The 27186-nt window shown below is 43.8% G+C and overlaps 1 protein-coding gene across 1 annotated transcript in view; it reads left to right on the top strand.

The window, feature by feature from the left end:
- The window catches only part of LOC137641407 (uncharacterized), a 45453-nt gene that overhangs the window by 11810 nt on the left and 6457 nt on the right, over positions 1-27186 (top strand). Inside the window, exon 3 of the mRNA XM_068373935.1 lies at positions 15389-15595. Within this exon, the coding sequence (XP_068230036.1) occupies positions 15389-15595 (207 nt within the window). The remainder of the gene's footprint in view (positions 1-15388; positions 15596-27186) is intronic.

The following is a 27186-nucleotide window of genomic DNA, read 5'->3' as shown; positions in this document are numbered from 1 at the left end:
CAAACTACGCTATTACGCTATTTAAAGTGGGTAATTACTTTCGCGTAGCTGAAAGGACGAGTTATAAAATTTCAAAGAGGGATTATTACCCCACCGCTAGTTAGCGGGGGTTAGGGAGGGTAGTTAGCTACCCTCCCCCCTCACACATCTGTGTTGTAGCTCCACTTATACTTTGGCTCGGGTAGTGATCGGACGTGTCTGCCTTCACCCTCGCCTCTTTGACAGCCATTAATCATTGCTTTTTCTTTCTTTTTCTCAGTGTTGTGAAGTTGGCCTCTACAATGCAGAAGTGGCCTGGGTTACCTGACCGCCCTTGTGGGACCTTCATGTCTTCCATCGAGACGGATCCTCACACCTTATGCCCTTATTGTAGGGGTCAGCGGTGTGAAAGTGATAATGTTTGTATGGAATGTAGGGAATGGCCTACCTTCCAGTGGGAGAGGTTTTCTCGGCACCGGAAGAAAAAGTCCAGACCGGATATTTCTCCTTCAAAGGTTTCTTTGAAGAAGGAAAATCCTAAGGACTCCTCTTCCGTAGCCCAAACCTCCTCTAAAGCTCCCACTCGGTTGGCCTCTCGTGAGAGGCCATCGAGTGGTAGCGTAAGCCGTACTGTTGTTGACCGATCTCGGGGTTTGGGAGAAGGAGTTGCCTCCCATAGCGAGGCAGCTCCTCCTCCTCCCCCGGGGGAGGATTTAATTATTTCTCCTGTTAATAATGATCTTTTGTAGCTTTAGGCTTCCTTGGGGTTTCAGGGTTCACCCTCCAAGGAAGCCCTGTTTGACATGATCAGGTTGGGAGCTGCTGTCAAACAGTCACCGGCAGAGGTTGACCCTTTGTCTATTGTCGAGGCTGTTGTGGCAGACGCTTCCAATGAGAGTGTTCCAACCCCTGCTCCTGTTGTAGCTGAAGGCTTAGCTCTCCCCTCGGAACATCCTTCGAGGGAGGATCCAAGTCCAACGGTCTCTCCTGCGGGTGATTCTCCGAGAATCACCGGGGGAGTTCACTGACAGAGACTCCTCTTCGGAGGACTGCCGATGGTTTGCCTGCTGCTCCCAGAGGACGCATCCGACGTAAGGCTCACCTTCCTCTTCGTTGCCTAGGTCTTCCTTCTCCTCACAAGGGTGTTAGGAGGCGCCTCTTCGGATCTTCATCCTCGCAGGCCCCCGCAGAGGAACCTCGTCCTTCAGCTACCATTCCTGCTACTTCCTTGGACCTGGACCTCTCTGCAGATCGTTCGCGATCTCCTTCTCCTGCCAGACCTGCTGATCTGCCTTCACCTTTCCTGGCTGCTGACGCGCTGTGGGCGCCCACACATCCCGTTTTCAAACGGGCACCGGTCCCTTCGGGGCAAAAGGGGCTTTCACACATTGTGTGTAATCCCCTTAAGCGCCAGGTTTCACCTGTGCGCCAACGTTCGCCTGCGCGCAAGCGCTCACCGGTTGCAGCCTCATCTCGCCAGCGCCCTCCTGCACGCCAACGATTTTCTGTTTGCCCTGCAGTTCCAGAGACTACGCGCCAACGATCTCCTGCGTGCCCTCGGCCTGATACACGCCACGGACGCCCTCAGTCTCCTGCTCGTCAGCGATCTCCTGCTCGTCAGCGATCTCCTGCTCGTCAGCGATCTCCTGCTCGTCAGCGATCTCCTGCTCGTCAGCGATCTCCTGCTCGTCAGCGATCTCCTGCTCGTCAGCGATCTCCTGCTCGTCAGCGATCTCCTGCTCGTCAGCGTTCTCCTGCTCGTCAACGCTCGCCTGCTCGTCATTGCTCGCCTGCTCGCCCTCGATCTTCGTATCAGGGCTCCAAGGAGAAATCTTCTTCCTCTCCTGCTCGCCAGCGCTCTCCTCCACGATCGCTGACTCTCCATCCCTTGCCTACGCGCCATCACCCGCAGTCTCCATCACGCGCCCGCTGCCAGAACTTCGGTTCCTGACGAGCGCCCTTCTACAACTGCTTCGCCCTTAAGGGCCCTTCATCATCCTGTGGCTGCACTCCATTCGAGGACTCCGGAACGCGCACCAACGCGCCCACGCGCCCCATCACCTACGCGCCCCATCACCTACGCGCCAACGCGCGAACTCTCCTACGCGCCAACGCTCACCGACGCGCCATCGTTCGCCTGCGTGCCATCGCTCGCCTGCGTGCCATCGCTCGCCTGCTCGCCATCGCGAGAGCAATCGCCCCCCGAGCTAGGCAATGGCCTATCGCGCGAGTGCGATACCCTGTGCGATACCCTGTGCGATGCCCAGCGCGAACCACAGCGAGTGCCCACACAGGCTCCGGCAGTACGCGTCAGGTCATCTTCATCGCGTCCCCCCCCCCGTAATTGCTGGACAGCGTACCCAAGAGAGGGAGGGAAATCTCCGGACAGGTCTAGGAACTCTTCTACAGTTTCTTCTTTTCAGGCAGGCCCAGTTGTAGTTTCCACTCCTAGGGATCTTACGATCCCCTTCCCTCCAGAGGGTGTCTCTGACAGCGCTGCTGTCAGTCGGCTGCCCTGGTTTAGGCCCTTGATCAGAGCGGTTGCGCAGGCTTTCAAGCCCGCTTTCTCTGAACTAGGCCTCAAATCAGCAGCTATCTCGGCCCCCCTGAAGAGGAAGAGAGGAGTGGACGACGTGGTTACTTCTCCAAGGGCGAAACTGGTTCCTTGGAAGCCGTCGAGGAAGGCTCCTTCCCCTCCCCAGACTTTCTCTCCATCCCCCGTGGACGAGGGTTTTCCGTTTTCAGGGGAATCTCGTGAGGTAAGGCGTTCTCCCATCGCACCAATGGGAGAAACCCCACCTCGCGCCAAGAAGTCTCCTCGGGTGGAGGCGGAGAAGAGCCCCCCCCCACCATCTTTGTTGGAATCCTGCATCCCTCCCAGGAGGGGGTCGAAGGATTCCAAGACGGTCCCAAAATCTTCGTCGAGGATCAGACCAGAACCAGCTAAGCCCGCGGAAAACGTCCACGAGTCCCCCCAAGAAGAGCCTTTGGGGACTGGAGACCTTGCTGCTAGTCCATCAGGAGGAGAGCCGCAGGAGTCAGAGCATGCCTTTTGGCAAGTTTTGGCTCTGATGAGGAACCTTAACGGATTTTCGGATCCGCAGATTCCTCCTCGAGAGGGCAAGGACACTGTTCTCGACCGAGTCTTTGGTACTTAAAAGCCCCCTAAAACCAGCGCGGCTTTGCCCTTGTCCCAGGGGGTCAAGAGTGCCAGAGATAAGGTCGAGAGCCAGCTCTCCAAGCTAGCCTCCTCCAGACGTTCCAGCGCCGGAAACAAACTCCTCCCACCTCCTCGTGTCCATCAAAGGAGGTACTTTGAAATCATCGAGGAGTCCTGTTTAGCTCTTCCCCTCCACCACTCGGTGGAAGAGCTCTCCAGGGGAGTCCCTCTTGAGAGACACTCCAACTGGCCAGTGTCGTTCTCGGCCTCGGAGATTCTCTGCCAGGAGAAGGTAGCGAAGTGTGCCATGCAGGCCACTTCGCTGCTGGATATCTGGCTGGGATCTCTTGGCATCCTGATACGATCTGAAGACTTGTCTAAGGAGAGTACTAGGAAGGCCTTGGAGACCTTCCTTCTTTCAGGCACTCGTACCATCGAGTTTCTGGCCCACCAGGTCTCGAACTTGTGGGCTAACACTATCCTGAAACGCCGTGATACGGTGTCTGAAAGATTCAACTCGAAGGTCCCCAACACCGAGGTCAGTAAGCTCAGACATTCCTCCCTTTTGGGGAGTAGTCTGTTTGAGCCGAAAGATGTAGAGCAGGCGGCTGAGAGGTGGAGGAAGTCCAACCAGGACTCCCTCCTCCAGAGGGCTTTAACATCAAAGCCCTATAAGCCTCCAGCACCCCAACAACCTCGCCCTGCAAAGACGACAAAACCGGTAATAGCAGCAAAGGCAGCGGTGTCCAAACAGCCCTTTCCCGTCAAGGACAGGAGAGGCAAGAAGTCCTCCAGGGGAGGCAAGAATCCTAGGGGGAGTGACTGAGGCCGCAAACGCTAGGATTGGCAGTCCCCCCGCATGTCCACCAGTGGGGGGATGCCTCCAAAGTTGCGCGAACAGGTGGCAGCAACTCGGGGCCGATTCCTGGACGATCTCCGTGATCAGCCAAGGATATCGCGTCCCGTTCATAACATCTCTTCCTCCCCTGACAGCGAATCCAGTGTCGTTGAGCTCTCTTGCCATGGGATCGGCAAGAGGGCAAGCCCTTTGGGCAGAAGTCAAGACCATGTTGAAGAAGGACGCTCTCCAAGAGGTTGTCGACGGGTCCCCAGGCTTCTACAGTCGACTCTTTCTTGTAAAGAAGGCGTCTGGAGGCTGGAGAGCAGTCATCGACCTCTCAGCTCTGAACAGGTTTGTCAAGCAGACCCCTTTCAGCATGGAGACGGCAGACACGGTCAAACTCGCAGTGAGACCGCGAGAGTTCATGTGCACACTGGATCTGAAGGACACGTACTTCCAGATCCCAATCCATCTGTCTTCAAGGAAGTACTTAAGATTCAGCCTAGACAACAAGATCTACCAGTTCAAGGTGCTGTGCTTCGGTCTCTCCACAGCACCTCATGTTTTCACCAGTGTTTTCACCCTGATATCTTTGTGGGCACACAAGATCGGCATCCGTCTCCTCCGTTATCTGGACGACTGGCTGATCTTAGCAGACTCGGAGTCAACCCTTCTTCGACACCGAGACAAACTTCTGGGAATTTGCCAAGATCTAGGGATCATGGTAAATCTCGAGAAGTCTTCTCTGCTTCCTTCCCAAAGACTGGTATATCTAGGCATGATATTGGACACCAATCTCCACAGAGCCTTCCCATCAGACGACAGGATAGCAAGGCTGAGGAAGGTCGCAAGTCCTTTCCTCAGACGAGATGAACTCCCAGCCCAATCGTGGTTACGTCTCCTCGGCCATCTCTCATCCTTGGTCCGTTTAGTTCCCAACGGTCGCCTCAGAATGAGATCTCTGCAATGGCGACTCAAGTCCCGGTGAAATCAAAGACACGATTCTCCGGACGTCTTGATCCCTATGGGTTCTGGTAGACGAGAACTTACGAAAGGGAGTGGATCTTCTCGTCCTCCCCCCGGATGGAGGGCCCACGTTCTGAACCACGGGACCTCAGGCCTGTGGTCAGAATCAGAAAAGTGCCTCCATATAAATCTGCTAGAAATGAAGGCCGTTTTTCTGGTCCTTCAACAGTTCCAACAGCACCTGGCGGGTCACTCTGTGGTGGTGATGAGCGACAACACCACAGTAGTGGCTTACATCAACAATCAGGGAGGTACCTTTTCAGAACAGCTATCCCATCTTGCAGTAGAGATACTGAGATAGACCGAAGTCCACTCGATTCCACTTTTGGCTCGCTTCATTCCGGGCAAAAGGAATGTGCTCGCCGACAGTCTGAGCAGAGCATCTCAGATAGTGAGTACCGAGTGGTCTTTGGATCGTCAAGTAGCCAACAAAGTCCTGACTTTGTGGGGTTCCCCGATTGTAGATCTGTTCGCGACAGCGTTGAATTTCAAACTGCCTCTGTACTGCTCCCCAGTCCCGAACCCCAAGGCTCTCTGGCAAGATGCTTTCCAACAACGGTGGGACAACATCGACATATATGTCTTTCCCCCGTTCTCTCTGATGAGGAGGGTACTCAACAAGACCAGACTATCGGTCAACCTCTCGATGACTCTCATAGCTCCGCTGTGGCATCACGCGGAATGGTTCCCGGACCTTCTGCAACTCCTTACGGAGCCTCCGAAAGAACTCCCTCCACGACACAAGCTACTCAAACAACCACACGACAACATCTTTCACAAAGCTGTAGCTTCGCTTCGGCTTCACGCCTGGAGACTATCCAGCATCTCCTCGCAGAGAGAGGATTTTCGCAACAAGTTGCGGAAAGGATGTCTGGACACCTGCGAAAGTCATCCGCAGGAGTCTACCAGGCGTAATGGAGAGTTTTCTGTGGTTGGTGTCGTGGAAGGGATATCTCTCCACTCGATGCCACTATTCCAGCAATAGCGGAGTTCTTCGTGTATTTGCGAGAAGAAATGCGCCTTTCAGTCTCGGCAGTGAAAGGCTATCGCTCAGCCTTAAGTCTAGCCTTCAGGCTCAAAGGAGTGGATATTTCTTCTTCGCTAGAACTTTCCTTACTCATACGTAGTTATGAACTTACCTGCCCTCAGTCGGAAGTGAGACCTCCTCCATGGAACGTGGTTCGAGTCCTCAGATCTCCTAAGAGACCTCCCTACGAACCATTACGCCAGGCTTCAGATCGCCATCTGACTTGGAAGACGGTGTTCCTACTAGCTTTGGCGTCAGCCAAGCGAGTCAGCAAACTTCATGGTCTCTCGTATGACATCGCCCATTCAAGGGGATGGGGGGAGGTAACGTTCAGCTTCGTCCCTGAGTTTATTGCTAAGACTCAGAATCCGGGAGTGCTGGACCCTTGCTTCGACTCCTTCCGTATTTCGAGTCTTCGTTCCGTAACAGATGACCCAGACCATCTCTTACTGTGCCTAGTAAAGAGTCTGAGGCTATACCTGAAGAGAACAGCTGCAGTTCGTCTCCGTGCGGGCTTTGTTTGTCAGCACTGGGAGAACGAAGAGGAGGGTTACCAAGAACACCATCTCAGCATGGATTCACAAGTCCATCCATCTGTCCCTTAATCCTGACCCTCCTCCGTCACGTCCCCCTAGAGCTCATGATGTCAGGGGAGTAGCTACCTCCCTGGCCTTCAAGAAAAACTTCTGCAAGACGTGACCCACAGGAGGCTCGATACGTTCTCTATCGGCCCTGTGGTGGCTGCACAACAGCTGGTTTAAACCTCAGGCTCCTTAATGGACAAGTAGCAGAGGGTTGAGGGCATTGTTACCTGGTTTTAGTCTGCATGAATGAAAAGGTATGCCTGGCCCTTATTCTTTTCTTCATCATCCCCTCTCTTGGGGAAAGCAGCATCCTGGGTTCTCTGCACAGCTGGGGGGATGCCTACAAAGTTGCTCAAACAGGTGGAAACAACTCGGGGCCGATTCCTGGACAATCTCCACGATCAGTCTAGGATATTGCGTCCCGTTCATAACATCTCTACCTCCCCTGACGACGAATCCAGTGTCATTGAACTCCCTTGCCATGGGATCGGCAATGGGGAAAGCCCTTCGGGCAGAAGTCCAAACCCTGTTGAAGAAGGGCCCTCTCCAAGAGGTCCTCGACGGATCTCCAGGCTTCTTCAGTCGACTCTTTCTTGTAAAGAAGGCGTCTGGAGGCTGGAGACCAGTCATCGACCTCTCAGCTCTGAACAAGTTTGTCAAACAAACTCCGTTCAGCATGGAGACGGCAGACACGGTCAGACTAGCAGTAAGACCGCAAGACTTTGTGCACACTGGACCTAAAGGACGCATACTTCCAGATCCCAGTCCATCCGTCTTCAAGGAAGTACTTAAGATTCAGCCTAGACAACAGAAAGTACCAGTTCAAGGTGCTGTGCTTCGGTCTCTCCACAGCACCACAAGTCTTCACCAGTGTTTACCCTAGTTTCATCTTGGGCACACAGGATTGGCATCAGTCTCCTCCGTTATCTGGACGACTGGTTAATCCTAGCAGACTCGCTGTCAACCCTTCTTCAGCACCGAGACAAACTTCTGAGACTGCCAAGATCTTGAGATCATGGTAAATCTCGAGAAGTCTTTACTGCTTCCCACTCAAAGACTGGTATACCTAGGAAAGATTATAGACACCAATCTCCACAAAGCCTTCCCATCAGACGACAGGATAGCAAGGCTAAGGAGGGTCGCAAGACCTTTTCTCAGACGAGAAGAACTTCCAGCCCAATCGTGGATACGTCTCCTCGGTCACCTTTCATCACTGGCCCGTCTAGTTCCCAATGGTCGCCTCAGGATGAGATCCCTCCAGTAGCGACTCAAGTCCCAGTGAAATCAAGCGTACGACTCCCCGGACATCCAGATCCCCATGGGACCTGTGGAACTGACGGATCTCCAGTGGTGAGTGGCAGACGAGAACCTACAAAAAGGAGTGGACCTTCTCGTCCTCCCCCCGGATTTGATGCTGTTTTCGGACACTTCAAAAAAAGGACTCTGGTCAGAGTCAGAAAAGTACCTCCACATAAATCTCCTAGAGATGAAGGCCGTCTTTCTGGCCCTTCAACAGTTCCAACAGTACCTGGCAAGTCACCCTGTGGTGGTGATGAGCGACAATACCACAGTAGTGGCCTACATCAACAAACAGGGAGGCACTTTTTCGCAGTAACTATCCCATCTAGCAGTAGAGATACTGAGATGGGCCGAAGTCCACTCGATACCACTATTAGCACGCTTCATTCCGGGCAAAAGGAATATGCTCGCCGACAACCTGAGCAGAGCATCTCTTGATAGTGAGTACCGAGTGGTCTTTGGATCATCTAGTAGCCAACAAAGTCCTGACTTTGTGGGGTTCTCCAACTGTGGACCTCTTTGCAACGGCCCTGAACTTCAGGCTCCGCTGTACTGTTCCCCAGTCCCAGACCCCAAGGCTCTCTGGCAAGATGCTTTCCAACAACGGTGGGACAACATCGACGTTTACACCTTTCCCCCGTTCTGTCTGATGAGGAGGGTACTCAACAAGACCAGAACATCGGTCAATCTTTCAATGACCCTCATAGCTCTGCTATGGCATCACGCGGAATGGTTCCCGGACCTTTTGCAACTCCTTATGGAGCCACCAAGAGAACTCCCTCCACGACGCAATCTACTCAAACAACCCCATGCCAACATCTTCCACAAAGCCGTAGGTTCACTACGGCTTCACGCCTGGAGACTATCCAGCATCTCCTCTCTGAGAGAGGATTTTCGCAACAAGTTGCGATCAGGATGTCTGGACACCTGCGAAAGTCTTCGGCAGTAGTCTACCAGACAAAGTGGAAAGTCTTCTGTGGTTGGTGTCATGGAAGGGGTATCTCTCCACTCGATGCCACTATTCCAGCAATAGCGTAGTTCATCGTGTATTTGCGTGAAGAAATGCGCCTTTCAGTCTCGGCAGTGAAAGGCTATCACCCAGCCTTAAGTGTAGCCTTCAGGCTGAAAGGAATGGACATTTCCTCATCGCTAGAACTTTCTCTACTCGTAAGTAGTTATGAACTTACCTGCCCTCAGTCGGAAGTGAGACCTCCCCCATGGAACGTGGTTCGAGTTCTCAGGTCTCATAAGACACCTCCCTATGAACCATTACGCCAGGCATCAGATCGCCACCTAACCTGGAAGTCAGTATTCCTGCTAGCTTTGGCCTCGGCCAAGCGAGTCAGCGAACTTCATGGTCTCTCGTATGACATCGCCCATTCAAGGGGATGGGGGGAGGTAACGTTCAGCTTCGTCCCTGAGTTTGTTGCTAAGACTCAGAATCCAGGAGTAGCGGACCCTCGATTTGACTCCTTCCGGATTTTTAGTCTCCGTACTGTAACAGATGACCCAGCCCATCTCTTACTATGCCCAGTAAGGAGCTTGAGGCTGTACCCCTAAAGAACAGCTGCAGCCCGCCCTCGTGTGCCAGCACTATTCGTCAGCACAGGGAGGACTAAGAGGAGGGTCACCAAGAACACCATCTCTGCATGGATTCGCAGGGTCATTGACCTGGCTCTGAATCCAAACCCTCCTCAGTCACGTTGCCCCAGAGCACATGTCAGGGGCATAGCTACGCCCCTGGCCTTCAAAAGAAATTTTTCAGTGACGCAGGTTCTTCAAGCTGGGTGTGGAAACGTCAAACAACATTCACATTCCACTACCTGCAAGACATGACCCACAGGAGACTCGATATGTTCGCTATCGGTCCTGTGGTGGCTGCACAACAGCTGGTTTAAAACCTAAAGCTCCTTATTGGACAAGTAGCAGAAGGTTGAGGGCATTGTTACCCGGTTTCAGTCTGTACGAATGAAAAGGTTTGACTTGCCCTTATTCTTTTCTTCATCATCCCCTCTCTGGGGGAAAGCAGCATCCTGGGTTCTCTGCATAGCTGACTTCAAACCACTGCAGGTAAACCATGCTCCCTTGTGTTCCTAGTATTAAGATTAATACTGCTACGTCCCCATACCCTGACAAGGTGGTAATTATCTACGAATTTGTCATTTTTATTCTTTTGCGTTTTCTTTTATCGATTGAATAAATGAGCGGGCAGATTATAGTTTTTGAGGGATTTGTTCCTACACAAATACAAACCCTCGTGATTTAATAGGAGTGCAGACCACTTCAGCAAATCTGGAACCACCATTTAAACTTTTAACGAGATAAGAGGTAGTAGAAGTAGCTAGTGAGTAGTGGGTAGGCCTCACCCACTTGCCAGGTAGAGCAATCCTCACTTTGACTTCAGGTTGCCGGATAGTACAGATATACTTCTTGGCATCCGCATCAGGCTGTGTTAATCTTTTGTGTTTTATTGCAGATGGAATAGATTTTCTTGCAGTGTTTGAAGGATATTTATGGAAGAAACCAAGGGTATGCAGCGGATAATGCTAACTGTAATTGTGTGACAGTTTCGTGCAGTACATGATGTTTTCCAACATACTTGTTTCTGTCAAGCAGCATGTCTGTTGCTGTCCTATCTCTGTGTGTTTGGCCTTACATCGATGATGATAATGTAAACCTTATGAAGTTAGTTTTCCTTCGACATCGTTGATGCTCCATCGGAAGAACGCTTCTGCCGTTGCCTAGTGTGAAGGGATGGGGTTCTGCCCTTCTCTTCTTCAGTGTCTGCCAATACTGGAAGTTGCTAGGAACGTATCACCTGGTTGTGCTGTTGTGGTCTCTCTTTTTTTCCCCCCAAGAGAGATGTCATTGCCCTTCATGACTCCAAAGATGATGAACTTTCATGACTCCAAAGATGATGAACTTTAAGTTCTCTCTTCTCCCCTGCCTCATGTTCACTGAGTCTTTGCTGCAACTTCTGATGAAGAACGAGTAGAAGACGTTATCGAAGAAGTCTAAGAAGTCCGATGGATAGGAGTACCTGTAACTCCTACCATTTTTTTAGACAAGTGCCCTGGTTGGAGTAGTATTGGACTGTATTCTTGCTTCTCCACGAGAAATATTTCCACAAGTTTTCTTTTCACGAGCCCATCATCCACGTGCATAATAGTCCATGCACACGATCTTCCACTCGCACAGGTTTCATGAACGTGATCATCTACACCCACTCTCTTACGAGCCCGAGCAATACAGGTCAGGGCATTGGCACACCCGCCATCGTCCTTCTCCTCCCTTGGGAATATTCCTGAATTAGTTCGGTGACTTTAGGGGTGCGCGCATGCAGCCGAGTATAGTTCGTGACTTACTGTCAGGTTACGACCTCGTTCCCGCTAATCCACAACTAAATAGATGGCCCCAAGAATTACACTGTTATCAAAATACTGGGAACCATCTCTTGTTTTGGTTGTGGGCAAGGGGACCCAACAAGATGTTGAACCTCAGGTAAATTCTTTCTCGGTTATTATTACGGTGCTTTGAAAAAAGCTAACATGAATGAAAAAAATTTGCTTTTTCATATGAACAATACTACTGTAATTTAATGCTGAAGAATTTGGGTTAGGTTAATAAAGGAGTAAAATGGAAAATTATAGAATATTTTTTAAAGCAAAATTAAGGGAAAAAAACATGTCCTATAATGGGAATAAAAAAGGGCAAATATAGTTGGTATGCATGTACAATTAGTATTGATTTGATGACCTCTTGTGACCAGTATTTATGTGCTTCACTATCTACTGAGTCTACTTAGGTCTGGTCTGGTTTTGTTAGCAAAGAACTAAAATTTCATCTACTTTTTTGCTGATCAGTTCTGGTAGGTTTGCTCATTTTCAAAATCTGAATAGTTGTTCATCTTACATGAAGAACTAGCTCTCTGCTCACAATTGCCTTCCCCTCTGGGCTACTCTTCAATAAGTGCAATGACATTAAAAATAAATAACATGTAAATACAGTATCATTTAACAATACATTTTACAACCATGGTTATTAGTGGGAACCACCTAATTGTCTTCACATAACTAGCTTATTCTGGATTTTTACTCATATTCTGGTCTTCACTAATTATTCTACTGGATGTTTACTGTTTGTAGGTTGTTGCACAAACCTGAAACAAAGGGAAACAACATGAGACAAATTAAAAGGACAGGTGAGAGATACTAATAAAAATACATATTTTGTGGTAGTAGGTTAGTAAATAAAATAAAATAAATTTATTATTTCTATATAGGTAACATTACTTTTATATTCCCCCTATTAACTCTTCAGCCCATCTAGAAATTGTCTCATAACTGGCAACAATACCTTACACAATAAACTAAACAATTCAATACATTTTTACATTTACTTCATCTTGACTGTACCTACAACAAAAATTTAGCTATCACTCCATTACGGCACACAGTACTGTGTTTAAAAAAAATAAAGTGGGTTGATAGAATGGTAAAATAAGAGGGAAAAGAATACAGGTATGTACATAGAAAACTGAATTAATTTATCATCTTTGCCCTCCTAACATTTACTGATAACCTGCACAGTTCAATACAGGAAATAAAACAAACATACATAATACTCATCTACATAAGAAGTTTGAGGCTGTATCTTAAGAGAACAGCCGCAGCCCGTCCCTGTGTGCCTGCATTATTCGTCAGCACAGGAAGGACCGAGAGGAGGGTCACCAAGAACACCATCTCGGCATGGATTTGCAAGGTCATAGACCATGCATTGAATCCAGACCCTCCTTCACGTCGTCCCAGAGCTCATAATGTCAGGGGCGTAGCTACGTCCCTGGCATTCAAGAGAAACTTCTCAGTGACGCAGGTTCTTCAAGCTGGGGTGTGGAATCGTCAGACCACATTCACATCCCCCTACCTGCTAGACGTGACCCACAGAAGACTTGATACATTCTCTATCGGTCCTGTGGTGGCTGCACAACAGCTGGTTTAAAACCTCAAGCTCCTTATTGGACAAGTAGCAGAAGGTTGAGGGCATTGTTACCCGGTTTTAGTCTGCGTGAATGAAAGATTTGACTGGCCCTTATTCTTTTCTTCATTCTCCCCTCTCTTGGGGAACGCAGCATCCTGGGTTCTCTGCACAGCTGACCTCAACCCGCTGCAGGTAAACCATGCTCCGTTGTGTACCTAGTATTAAAAATAATACTGTTGCGTCCCCATACCCTGACGAGGTGGTATTGGGAAAGTCCTAGTTACAGTTTTTCCCTCTAAAGAACTCTGAATAACTTTACCTGGACAGCCACACTTCTATATACCTCAACACACAGCTTGCGTAGGCCGCGGGCATTCTTCCAGCTTATTTCTTTTAATAAGTAAACTGTCGGGTTTTGTTTCATGATCATTAATAAAAAATTTTGGTTTTCAGGATTCAATTTCCTTTCTCTGAATAACATGTGTACCTGCTGTTTTTCTATAATATACCTCCTTTAGAACTATAGTTCAAATTATGGGTTTAGGTATAAGACTATATATTATCTTTTGCCTTATTTTGCTTATTTTTATCATAAGCCTCCTTCCGGGGTTTTATGACAGGTTAAGTATATTTTTTCCCTCATGATAATTTGTGTACAAATATATTGAGGCTGTATGGTTGGGTACATTATATGATCTCTATGCTTACCATATTACTTGTAATAATTGTGCTCTAATTTTTGTAATAAAAGACTGTACAGTATATTGTTGCATGCCTCTTATTTCTAGCCCTAATTTCATTTAGTGGCAATAAAATTAGTATACCATTGTTAATTTCTATGCTTACTAAACATAATACACTTTGCTTGTGGATGGGTATTTTGTTCCATACATTTTACTCACTAAGCTTATTACAGTTTTAGTGCTTTGACATCTCACCACTAATGTGGGATGTTTTCACCATGGGGGAAGGTGATAGCCAGACCCAGATCTATCCCGTTAGAAGACCATCATACTTTTCAAATACAGTTTTTTTTGGTGAGATGGCCACGTCGTCCTGATGGCCCGCCCATTACTACATTTTCTCCCACCCAATTGCTCGTTGGAGGCTTCTATTTCACAGTAGTTCCGCTGCGATGTAGAATGAAGCACCAGGGTTGTATGGGGGCACCGAAAGGTGATAGGATATGTAACGGCTCCTCATTTCTCCTTCCTTTTTAGAGGATTAGACTGGGTAAAGTTTATTGGGGGGTGCAGATAACTATGGTTATCATAGGATACGTCCCTGATTATACACGATATATACGGATAGTTGTTTCGGGGGTTAGAACCCCGTGATACCTGACGGTAATTCTCTTGTAATATCACTCACAGAAATATTATACAGACCACGCTCTCCATTTACTCCCAAATTATGCTGTCCTGCAGCTCTCCTCTTCTTGTATAGTAATTAAGTAGTTAGGAGGTACTTTAAATGCTGGGAAAGCAAAAAAATGGCAGTATATGTTAAATGTGATATAGTTGTAGAGGGAAAGTATGAGAAATAAGTCCTTGTTCTGCACTGATTCTGTTCTGGTCCTGTAGCAAGATGTGTAACAGTGAATCATGGCCATATTTTACAAAGAAAAATATTAAAAAGCCTAAAAAATTAAAAGGTATTTTTTTTATAATAACAATAAATGCAATTACAAATTTTAATAAGCTTAATTCTTTTTTTTTAATGCAAAGTATAATTCCTTATTAATATAATCCAAAATTGACAGACTATAAATAGACAAGTTTGCAAATTTCTTCAGTAAGTATCAGACTGGGATGCAGTGTGAGTAGATTAACTTCTTCCATACTATACCCATCTTTGGTAATGTATATTGAACTATGGTTTCATTTAACATGGACCAAATTTATCACCAGAAAATACCCTCATAAGACCGAAAAAAATAATCAGCTGCAGCAAAAAGTACAGTATTAATGAAAAAAAATAAATAAAGAAAATGGATTTCAATAAAAAAAATCTATTCAAATAAAATGAATAGATTTTTTTATTTTTTAGGAAAAAAAAACCCTGCCGTTTACATATTTATCTTGGTATGTGCCTAACCTAGCGCATGTGACATTTACATGCTTGTCTAGACCTTAAGAACCTTGCAGGAATCATCACCTTCATCACTATACAGGACTAGGGGATCTGACATTTTCCAGGAAAAGTTTAACCAGCCAGATTTTGGTTCAAAGGAACTTCCTCCCTCCTGAGTATTAGTCTGCTATTAAAGGTTAATGGTGTGTATTCATATTGAATCAAATTGCAAATTTTTAGATTGATTTATGTTTCTTATAATTATACAAACTGGTTCCTTCAAGTTTCACTTCCTGCCACAAGTCCCAGGCTTAAGGTCAAAAGTGAGTGACGGAAGTCATACTCCTATCACAGGAGTCAGGTGTGTATAGTTGCCGATTACTTTAAAAGTTTTATTTTTTATATATCTTTTTTCTTTTCAGTCACTAACAAGTTTGAATGAAGAAACGGGGCCTTCTCCTTGTATTAAGACAAATCTTGGTAATGAGAGAGACTCAAGATTACTATCAAATCAAACTTGCCAACATCTTCCACCATCACGCGGCTTGTGTTCTCTTACACAAAATCTTTTCTTCAGTAAAAAACCTCATGACTGTACAGAGCAGACAACAGTAACATTTTGTAAAATGGTAAGCATTAGCATGCAAGTAACTGGTTATATTTATATTCTCTATAATTACTCACATCCAGTACAGTAATCATATTAGCCAGACATACAGGTGTTCATTGGAAATATTCGTCTAGGTGTTTTTAACCCTTTTACCCCCAAAGGACCTACTGTACTGGTACGTTTCACAAAAGCCATCCCTTTACCCCCATGGATGTACCGGTACGTCTTTGCAAAAAAATCCTATAAAAAATTTTTTTCATATTTTTGATAATTTTTTAAGAAAATTCAGGCATTTTCCAAGAGAATGAGACCAACTCAACCTCTCTATGACAAAAATTAAGGCTGTTAGAGCAATTTAAAAAATATATACTGCAAAATGTGCTGGGAAAAAAATAACCCCCCTGGGGGTTAAGGGTTGGAAATTTCCAAATAGCCTGGGGGTAAAAGGGTTAAGATAAACCTTCACTGAAATTTAGCTTTTGTTCCTGCATGATTACAAACTATCTTCCTTAATAGTCGTATGACTTAAGCAAAGCTGGAATGACCGTTTCAACTTCAACAAGGTAAAAAAGTTACAGTCGGGTAGTGGGTACAGCACGTGTTCACAGGTGTACTATGTACGTACATGATAAGACTACGGTACAGTACATATAAGTCATCGCAACACACGTACAATAATAAGAAAACACTATTATTCCTATCTAATATGACACTCGCTGGTACTGTAGTGTATATTACTGTAATATACTATATGTACAGTACTATTACTGTAGTTAAACTTAATTAGCTAAGGTAACACTCGTGAGTGTTCGCTGTTTTCAGCAGGACAACTCCTACCATTTTGTCAAGTCACCGCACTGTAGCCTACATTATATATTGTGTCTGTTTTCTATTTATTAATGTACAGTACATTACAGGATATTTAATATAGCAATAATGTACATTACAGTTCTGTATTACTGTATACAGTATGTAATAATGAAAATTAAAATAAAGTAAAAATTAAAAATGTACATGGTATAGAAACACCACTAAACATTTTCATATGAAGTTCTATGCTGTATCTTGTCATCAAGTATGATTAAACTCTTGAAGCGATGTCTCTTGCGGACATACGTATACAATCAGCCCTCACTATTTGCGTGTTCATTCTTTGCAATTTTCCTGGTTTGCAACACAGAGAACTGTATAACTTATTGAATAAAAAATCACTTATTCGCGGGTGCATGATAAGTACTCTTGCGGCTTGACGATTTCAAAACAATTGCGCTACCTTGCACTCGACATCCTTCACGTAATTTCCCACTCCACACAGCACAACACCCCATCTCTCGCTTACTAAGGCTCAGCCTTGCATAATCTCTCTTCGTGTCTGCATCTCCCGGTTCGGTCCATTTTGAGCAAAATCAGGTTTTGATATAAATAGTGATGTATTTATATACAGTGAGCCCTCGCTACTTCGCGGTTCGACCATCGCGGATTCACCACTTCGCGGATTTTTTTCATAACCCATATATCGCGGATTTTCCGGAAATTTTGAAAATACCGCGATGTGACCGATAATGCGAGATTGGAGAAAGTAAGGAAAATTGAATCGTGATTGATTTTCAATATAAATGAAACTTTGAGGAGCAACAAAGATATCATTTGTTAGAGAGATAGAGAGAGGTAAGGAACAGGAGGTAGTGAAAAGTAGCCCACAGAGAGGGCTTATTGGGCTTATTTTTTGTTTGGGTTCCCCCAGGTCCCTCAGTGTGAGGCACCTCGTATATCCACCAGAGAGAGGTAGAGAGAGAGAGAGGTAGAGAGAGAGAGAGGTAGAGAGAGAGAGAGGTAGAGAGAGAGAGAGGTAGAGAGAGAGAGAGGTAGAGAGAGAGAGAGAGAGAGAGGTAGAGAGAGAGAGAGAGAGAGAGGTAGAGAGAGAGAGAGAGAGGTAGAGAGAGAGAGAGAGAGGTAGAGAGAGAGAGAGAGAGAGAGAGAGAGAGATAGAGGGGGGTTTAAATGTAATAAACAAAAAAATTTGATAGGTTATAACACATTGGTGCTTATGTAATATCAACTGTATACTGTAGACGGTTTGAATAAGTTAAGAAATGGTATAAACGATACTTTGTTAGTGTATTCGTACACTCTCAGGAGCGGCAGCTAGATGTCAGCTGATCTAATCACAGCCAAAAGTAAAACAAAAAGAAGTCAACAATACAGTGAACCCTCGCTACTTCGCGGTTCGACCGTCGCGGATTCACCACTTCGCGGATTTTTTTCATAACCCATGTATATACATATATCGCGGATTTTCCGGAAATATCGAAAATACCGCGATGTGACCGATGGTGCGAGATCGGAGAAAGTAAGAAAAATTGAATCATGATTGATTTTCAACATAAATGAAACTTTGAGGAGCAAGAAAGATATCATTTGTTAGAGAGATAGAGAGGGGTAAGGAATGGGAGGTAGTGAAAAGTAGCCCAGAGAGAGAGAGAGAGAGAGAGAGAGAGAGAGAGAGAGAGAGAGAGAGAGAGAGAGAGAGAGGGGGGTGGGTTTAAATGTAATAAACAAAAAAATTTGATAGGTTATAACACATTGGAGCTTATGTAATATCAACTGTATACTGTAGACGGTTTGAATAAGTTAAGAAATGGTATAAATGATACTTTGTTAGTGTATTCGTACACACTCAAGAGCGGCAGCTAGATGACAGCTGATCTAATCACAGCCAAAAGTAGAAAAAAAAAGATGTCAACAATACTCGATTTTTAAAACACACCCGAAATTTAAAAACAAAAGTACACGCTTTCTTAATGTGCAATTAACTATTTAAAGAGTGGCAATTTTCTATAAAATGATATTTCCCAAAAAATAGTGGTTTGCTGATGAAATCGGATGCCGTATTTTTAGCTATGATTGAAATGGATGTAGACTCGGCCTAATTATTTCGTTTCGTATTTAATTGACACTAAGAAAACTAATTTTAGTTTCTTCATCTAAATGTAAGTATTGTATAACACGAAGAGAGAGAGAGAGAGAGAGAGAGAGAGAGAGAGAGAGAGAGAGAATGAATCAGCTGTTGTAATCAAATGGCGTGTTTTTGTTTCCTGAGAATTTCATCGCCACGACTTTAACAACATCATACTGTACTGAACTTTACAGTATTATACAGACTACTGTAATATGATAAAGTAAAATATTTGTAATCTATTTTATATGAAATGGGGCCATTTTTTTTTTGTTTAAAATTTACATTTACGTATGTAAAACATTCTCTCTCTCTCTCTCTCTCTCTCTCTCTCTCTCTCTCTCTCTCGTAGATTGTTTTCCTGCTTTGCTACGTATGTATGATTTTATATAGATACGGTAAATAATATTTGTAATAACATATTTTATAAAAGCTTTTACTGTAATATCATTATTTATCACTTTCATCATGCGCGTTAAATGCCTTCGTTTGTTTACTGAGCGTACTTTATGACGCCGTCGTTTCAGGCGGCGTCAAAAAGAAAAACGTTTCATTTGGAAGTCCTAAGAAAAATTAAGTAAAACATTAGTAATAACCAAATCAACATACTGTACTGAATAATCAATATAATCGACGCAAAAACTAACCTATACACAGATGTGTAAATGCGTTTGTTTCTTCATTATAATCAGAGATAAACGTTAACAAAACATTGGTTGCCATTTTTTATCGTGCTCTTTGGCGTGTTTAGGAAACTCATGATATAAAATCGCCTTTAATATTTGTGCCTGTTTTAGTTTAGGGTACGTTAGTACATGCATTAAGTGTTCTGTACATTAAAGGGTAGTTTGTTAACAGTACTACGTACAAGGGAAGGTTTTAAAAGTCTGAATATACATGTTAAATGAATAGGTAAATATGGTGTCACTACTTCGCGGATTTTCACCTATCGCGGCCGGGTCTGGAACCTATCTACCGCGATAAACGAGGGTTCACTGTACTCTATTCTTAAAACACACCCAAAATTTAAAAACAAAAGTACACGCTTTCTTAATGTGCAATTAACTATTTAAAGAGTAGCAATTTTCTAGAATAAAATGTTTCCCAAAAAATAGTGGTTTGCTGATGAAATCGGATGCCGTATTTTTAGCTATGATTGAAATGGATGTAGACTGGGCATAATTTTTTCGTTTCGTATTTAATTGACACTAAGAAAACTAATTTTAGTTTCTTCATCTAAATGTAAGTATTGTATAACACGAAGAGAGAGAGAGAGAGAGAGAGAGAGAGAGAGAGAGAGAGAGAGAATGAATCAGTTGTTGTTATGAAATGCCGTGTTTTTATTTCATGAGAATTTCATCGCCACGACTATAACAACAACATACTGTACTGAACTTTACAGTATTATACAGACTACTGTAATATGTTAAAGTAAAATATTTGTAATCTATTTTACATGAAATGGGGCTATTTTTTTTTTGTTTAAAATTTACATTTACGTATGTAAAACAACTCGCTCTCTCTCTCTCTCTCTCTCTCTCTCTCTCTCTCTCTCTCTCTCTCTCTCGTAAATTGTTTTCCTGCTTTGCTACGTATGTATGATTTTATATAGATACGGTAAATAATATTTGTAATAACATATTTTATAAAAGCTTTTACTGTAATATCATTATTTATCACTTTCATCACGCGCGTTAAATGCCTTCGTTTGTTTACTAAGCGTACTTTATGACGCCGTCGTTTCAGGCGGCGTCATAAAGAAAAACATTTCATTTGGAAGTCCTAAGAAAAATAAGTAAAACATTGGTAATAACAAAATCAACAAACTGTACTGAATAATCAATATAATCGATGCAAAAACTAACCTATACACAGATGTGTAAATGCGTTTGTTTCTTCATTATGATCAGAGATAAACGTAAACAAAACATTGGTTGCCATCTTTTATCGTGCTTTTTGGCGTGTTTATAGAAACGCATGATATAAAGTCGCCTTTAATATTTGTGCCTGTTTTAGTTTAGGGTACTGTAGTACATGCATTAAGTGTTCTGTACATTAAAGGGTAGTTTGTTAACAGTACTACGTACAAGGGAAGGTTTTAAAAGTCTGAATATACATGTTAAATAAATAGGTAAATATGGTGTCACTACTTCGCGGATTTTCACCTATCGCGGTCGGGTCTGGAACCTATCTACCGCGATAAACGAGGGTTCACTGTAGTACATGCTCCTGTACAGTGAATATATTTACCGAATAATGTGCTGTAGATGTGTGATTCCCTATAGTACTGCACAATACATGACACGGCACATCAGGAGTTGCATCATGCTTTTTTACTGCTTAGAATTTCGTATGAAAATGGTAAGTGGTCTTTAAATAAATTATGTACACTTAGTGAATTTTAACTATCATTGTATACATATCACAGTATCACAGTAATGTATGGTACCGTATATACTAGAGTAATATTCGACTCCGTGTAATGTTCAACCCCTCTTTTTCACCTTCAAAATCATGATTTTTTCAGATACTCCATGTAATATTCGAGCCTTGATTTTGGCATGCACTTTTTTCTTGTTATTGTTTCCTAGCTACGATGAAAACAAAAGCTTTGATGGCTTTGAGTAAAATTTTCTTTTTATTTAATGTTTTATTTCATTGTTTACTGTTTTGTTTTTAAATTTCTTATGGTAAGAAAGGTTTATGTTTGAATTATATTTATTTGTTAAGTACCCTTATCACGAAGCACTGTTTTGATTGTTTTGTCTGTTAGGGGGGCTTTAGTCAGCTGATGAAGGACTATGTAAACAAACGTGTATACATTCGGAAGAAAGCTTTCCCCTTTTTTTTTAGGCTACACTTATTGTTGGTTTAAGTGATATTCACACAACACGTAGTAAAGTAATAACAAGGATTCAGAGATAAGTAAAACAACAGCTAATTTATAGTAATATTATCTTAATTTTACAAGATTTATACTACCTCTGTAACTTCTCCTGGGGTGAAAATCACGCCTAGCTGCTTAGTTTCAAATTTTCAAAAGTACTGTATACCTCATGTAATGTTCGACCCCTTATTTCTAGGCTAAAAAATTGTTTCCAAAAGTCGCACATTACACAAGTATATATGAGTATTGTTTATTACCTATACGATACAGTGCTTTACGTAAATATTACTTTTCGCTATAGAGTAATACTGTATGTAAATGTAGGCTACGTGTACGGTAAGTTGTCAAACGGTGCGTGTCGTTCTGCCAAAAACTGCGAACAGTTACAGTACAGTGGAAGTTTCACCTTCGCTAACTAAGCTGCATTGTAGTGATGGTACTGTACATATATTACATTAATATATACAGTACTACAGTATCAGCGAGTGTTATATTAAATAGGAACAACTGTGTTTTGTTGTTATAGGTGTCTAAATGACTAGTGTTGCATACTGTACTTCACCATTTCCTTACCATGTACAGTACATAGAACACATGTGCACATGGACTGTACGCTTACTGAAATATGCTCATTCATTAATACAATATTTCTACTGTGATATGAAACAAGTAAACTCAATATTAAGCAGGTATGTTAGTCGACCGTGCGTAGGCAATGGGCACTGAGTTGTTAAGCTATTATTATTATTATTATTACTATCCAAGCTACAACCCTAGTTGGAAAAGCAAGATGCTATAAGCCCAGGGGCTCCAACAGGGAAAAATAGCCCAGTGATGAAAGGAAATAAGGAAATAAATAAAGAAAGAGAACAAATTAACAATAAATCATTCTAAAATAAGAAACAACGTCAAAACAGACATGTCATATAATAAACTATCAACAACATCAAAAACAAATATGTCATAAATAAACTATAAAAAGACTATGTCCGCCTGGTCAACAAAAAAGCATTTGCTCCAACTTTGAACTTTTGAAGTTCTACTGATTCAACCACCCGATTAGGAAGATCATTCCACAACTTGGTCACAGCTGGAATAGAACTTCTAGAGTACTGCGTAGTATTGAGCCTCGTGATGGAGAAGGCCTGGCTATTAGAATTAACTGCCTGCCTAGTATTACGAACAGAATAGAAATGTCCAGGGAGGTCTGAATGTAAAGGATGGTCAGAGTTGTGAAAAATCTTATGCAACATGTATAATGAACTAATTGAACGACGGTGCCAGAGATTAATATCGAGATCAGGAATAAGAAATTTAATAGACCGTAAGTTAGGAGTTAACTCAGTCTAGGGCAGCAATTATTTGCAGATTCTCGGTTTTCACGCTTGTCTCTGTTACCTAACCTTGCGCGAAGAGCGAGGGCTGACTGTATACCTTATGCATTGCAGTACTAAAAACTCACTACGGTATTTACACACTATGCTACATACTGTATATCTATAGTACAGTACAAATATCTTTGGAAAAAAGATACATTCATTAATGAAATTAATTTAACTTAAAAAATAACAAAGTGCAGTACATACTGATCATGTATGTACAGTATGTACCGTACTCCTGTAAATATAAAAGTTTGGTACGTACTAATCATGTACAGTATGCATAGTGGGTACTGTACTTACAAACATACAGTGTATCTACCTTTTTTCACTGCAATATACACAGGATTTACAAAAAGAAAAAAAAAACGGTAACAGTACTATACTTACCAGAAAATATTCCAGTAAGCTGTGCAGCTACAGATGGGTGAAAAGAGTGATGAAGGTATGCAATTGCACTGCATAACTCGTTTACGCCGATGATCTATCACTACTTTAAAGATAAAAAGATTTTAAGTTGGTAAGTACAGGATACATATAGTGATAACAAATACAGTGCAGTGGAACCTCCACACACGAATGTATCTACATCCGAATTTTCCAACATCTGAAGTAAAATTCGAGCAATTTTTCGACTCTACACCCGAATTTTATTTTGACACACGAAGTAAGCAATTTTCGTCGTACCGGTTGTATCCGAATTTTTCGACACGCGAAGTACAATTCGAACACGTTCCTACTCTACTGTACACGCAAATTTTTTTTCCGCACCCGAAGTAAACAATACCCGTGCACGTAGATGGTACTTTGTATTTTTTATATCCACCGATAGAAGGCAGCATTTCTACCTCGGAGGGACCCTCAATTAGCGTGGCTTGGGACATTCCTCTGTTCTCGTCGGCTTTGTGTGGTTGTGCCCTGTGCGTTTTGCTATTAACTGTGTTTTAATCGTGATTTTTTACGTTCATCCTTTTACGGTATTTTACGTAAATCATGGGTCCTAAAAGGCTTAGTTTCGCAAGTGGTAGTGGTACTGGTGAGAAAAGGAATAAGGAAATGCTTTCTTTAGAAGTAAAGCAAGGAATTATTGAAAAGCATGAGCGTGGCGTCCGTGTGAGTGAACTTGCAAAAGAACATCACGACGAACTTATTACAGAGGAGCTCAAGGAACTCCATGCTATGTCTGAGCACATGAGTGATTACAAGGAAGGGATCGAGGAGGTAGAACATGTGTTAGGTTCGGCGCAAATAAAAGAGGTGTTAGGAAAATATCAAGACGTGGTCGACTTCATCGACAAATACCATCTAAAGAAATTGCAGGTTTGTCATGTACAGTAGTTGCGCAGTTTAATGATGTTTCCCTAACTTATTTTCGAAACATTCTGAAAAGCTGTACCAAGCAACTTTCTATCGATAGCTTCTTTAAAAAAACTACGAAGCGAACTCGTGATGAAGAGGAAGGAAGTGGTTCAAAGAAAACGGCAAAGAGTGAAGCGAAAGAAAGTGAAACAAAGAAAACGGCAAAGATTGAAGAGAAAAAAATTCAATCAATTTTAAGTGTAGAGTGAAAGTGATTAAAATTAATCATCAAAAAGAAAAAAGAAAATGTAAAAAAAAATATAGAATATAAAATAAAAAAATAAATAAGCTAAGTTAGGTTAAAGTTCACTTAGTGTAAGTTAGAATAAGTTACGGTAGTGTACGTTTATCGTAGTCAACCTCTCTACCTCCTCGCCGCCCATCCGTCTTCTCTCTGTGTAGCAAGACCAACACCTGCGCTGGACTTTCTAAGGTAAAGTGACGCTAAAAATCCGTTTCTTATTTATTATTTCTTGATAATTATTCTTTTTTACATGTCTATTATCTAATTTAGAGTGCATATTGTCATGTGTAATTATGTGTAGTAATTTATTAAGGAGTTATCATAGGTTTTTGGGCTCAACCATGGATTAATCCTATTTCAATGTATTCTTATGGGAAAATTCGTTTCTACATCCGAACATTTTCTACATCCGAAGTCGGTTGTGAAACGGATTAAATTTGTATGTAGAGGTACCACTGTATACTGTACTGCATTTAAAAACTAATACAGTACTGTACTTTAATGTTACTATATTAAGTGGTTATAAAAAAAAAGAGATGCATTAATGAAAACTTAAATTCAAAGTTACCTGTACTGTACAGCACTTAATACACAGTACTGTACAGTAATTTGCTTTGTTTTAATTTACAACTCTAGTACTGTAACTGAGCTGTACAAATGGAAAATTTAGAAAAATAATTTACCATTGAACAAGGGAGGAGTCTGCACTATCACCATCACTTAGCTCCATCGTGGTTTCCGGAGTTGAGGTTGCTGCAGGAGTGGTTTCAGGATCAGGAGATGCCATGGTTGGAGAAGAAGGTGATGATGGCTGAAGCTCATACGCAGCAGGGGGCGGTGGTGATGGTGGCTGTTTCATACGACAGGAGAAAAACATGGTTATGGGTAGCTGCTTCACCAACTTCCTCATATTATCCAAGATGCTCTTATAACCAGTGAAAGTCATATCCATGAACTTCAGTGTATATACCGAGAAATGATACATGCTATACACGCTTTGCTTCAGCTCTTCCACCACCCATGACATCTCTGCCAACTTCTTGAGCATGATGCCTTCCTTCCCCTTGGCAGGTTCATGGAAGTGGAAAAAGACAGAGAGGGTTTGTCAGCTTTACTCACAGGAAAGGCCTCCTTTCAACACCATCTCATTTAGGAGGGATGGGTGGCATCTGAGTTGGGGAAGGAGCCACTGCCCTATGTTTTAGTCACCCAAGGTGAATGCAAGGGGCAGGTGGTGGGGCCATAACCCTGTGTCACAGTTTTGAGCCTCTTCCTCTCTTTGGCTTCCGACTCTATATTTTCTTCGAAAGTTAAGAAGTAGAAGAAGTCGAGAAGGTCTTTTCAGCCGTAATCGTAGGAAAGGACTCCTTCGACACCACTTCTCTTAGAAGCAATGGGTGGCTTTTGAGGGCACCACAGCCCTGTGTCTCAGTCCCCTAGGGTCAAGCCTTGAGCTACACAACCGGGCTAGTGCTCCCAACTACTCTGGTAGCCTAGTGGGACTGTTAATAGGTCCATGTTTAGGCCCCTCGGAGCTGATTCATGGCCTCAGGGCCGTGACCCTGTGTCACGGCCTTAAGCCTCAGCCCCATGGGGTCAGGCTCGTATCCCCGACTACCCTGGTAGCCAAGTGGTAGCGTGCATGACTCCATGTCAAGGCACCCGGGCCGGTGCCTTTGAGCCTCCCCCAAGGGGCCAGGCTCAGGTCTCGGACTATCCCGGGACTGATGGCCGGGGTTGGGGCTATAACCCTGTGTCAAGGCATTGAGCCTCTGCTTCGCTGGGGCCGGGCATGGGTTTAGCCCCTTGCGTTGGCTTTGAGCCTCGTCCATACGTGGCCTCTGCTTGGGTCCCTGAATATCTCAGTAACTAATCAGGACAAGTGTTAGGGTCCAACATTTCTGCACCCCCCTCTGGTCTGTTTCTCTCAGCCAGAGCCATGACTATGTGTCATGTCTCAAAGGCACAACTCCCCATCTCAGACCCGGGACTCTGGTTTCTGGTTGCTAATGTAGCCAGGTGAAATACGTAGCTAATGCATGGGACCAGGGCGTGACTGCTGATCTCTGTCCCAGGACCACAACTAAGATTCCCGGTCACACTTGTGGACAGGTTGTTCATGTAGGCCTTAAAATAGGGGGTCACGGTTCCACGCTTCGCTCCCTTGAGACTGGGCCCTGGGGTCCCCTCCGACCACCTTGTTGTCCAGGTGGGACAGATTGTTTGACTTACGTGTGGCCCTTCCTTGGGATTGGTGACCAGAACAGGAGCAGTGACCCAAAAGTTAAGCCCCAAGCCTTGGGCCTTGAAGCCGTTACTCTGGTTTACCATTCTGCCTTGTCAAGATCCAGAAAGAATTTTGGCCCTCACTCACCTAGGAAAGTGGGCCATTCTCTATGATGGTTATTATAGAAAGGATCCTTTTCGAGCCGGATCATCCCTAGACCAGATCGTTGATTTTAACTTCCCTGCTGGGAGAAGCTCCTCTCAGTAGCGGCCATCAAGGCTACCGCAAAGACTTGACCTAGTCTTTCGATGAAACAGGACAGATTTTTCCTTATAGGAGTTGTCTATGCTTAAGGGGCACATCTAATAGTCTTACTGTTCTTGATACCTTTTCCAAGCCTTTGTGAGAGCCGTAGTTCAGGTTCTGATGTGCAAACTTTCTGGATGAGTGACAAGTCCTCTCTGCCTCAGTCTCCCACTCTGAAAGGTGTGGGAGCTCCCTGGTCTAGTACCCAATTGCCAAACTCAGACCCTGCTGTGGCACGGCTCCAGGTTTGAG

This window comes from Palaemon carinicauda, chromosome 1 (genome assembly GCF_036898095.1).
Source record: "Palaemon carinicauda isolate YSFRI2023 chromosome 1, ASM3689809v2, whole genome shotgun sequence".
Lineage (NCBI taxonomy): Eukaryota > Metazoa > Arthropoda > Malacostraca > Decapoda > Palaemonidae > Palaemon > Palaemon carinicauda.
This window is presented reverse-complemented; position numbering and strand designations above follow the sequence as displayed.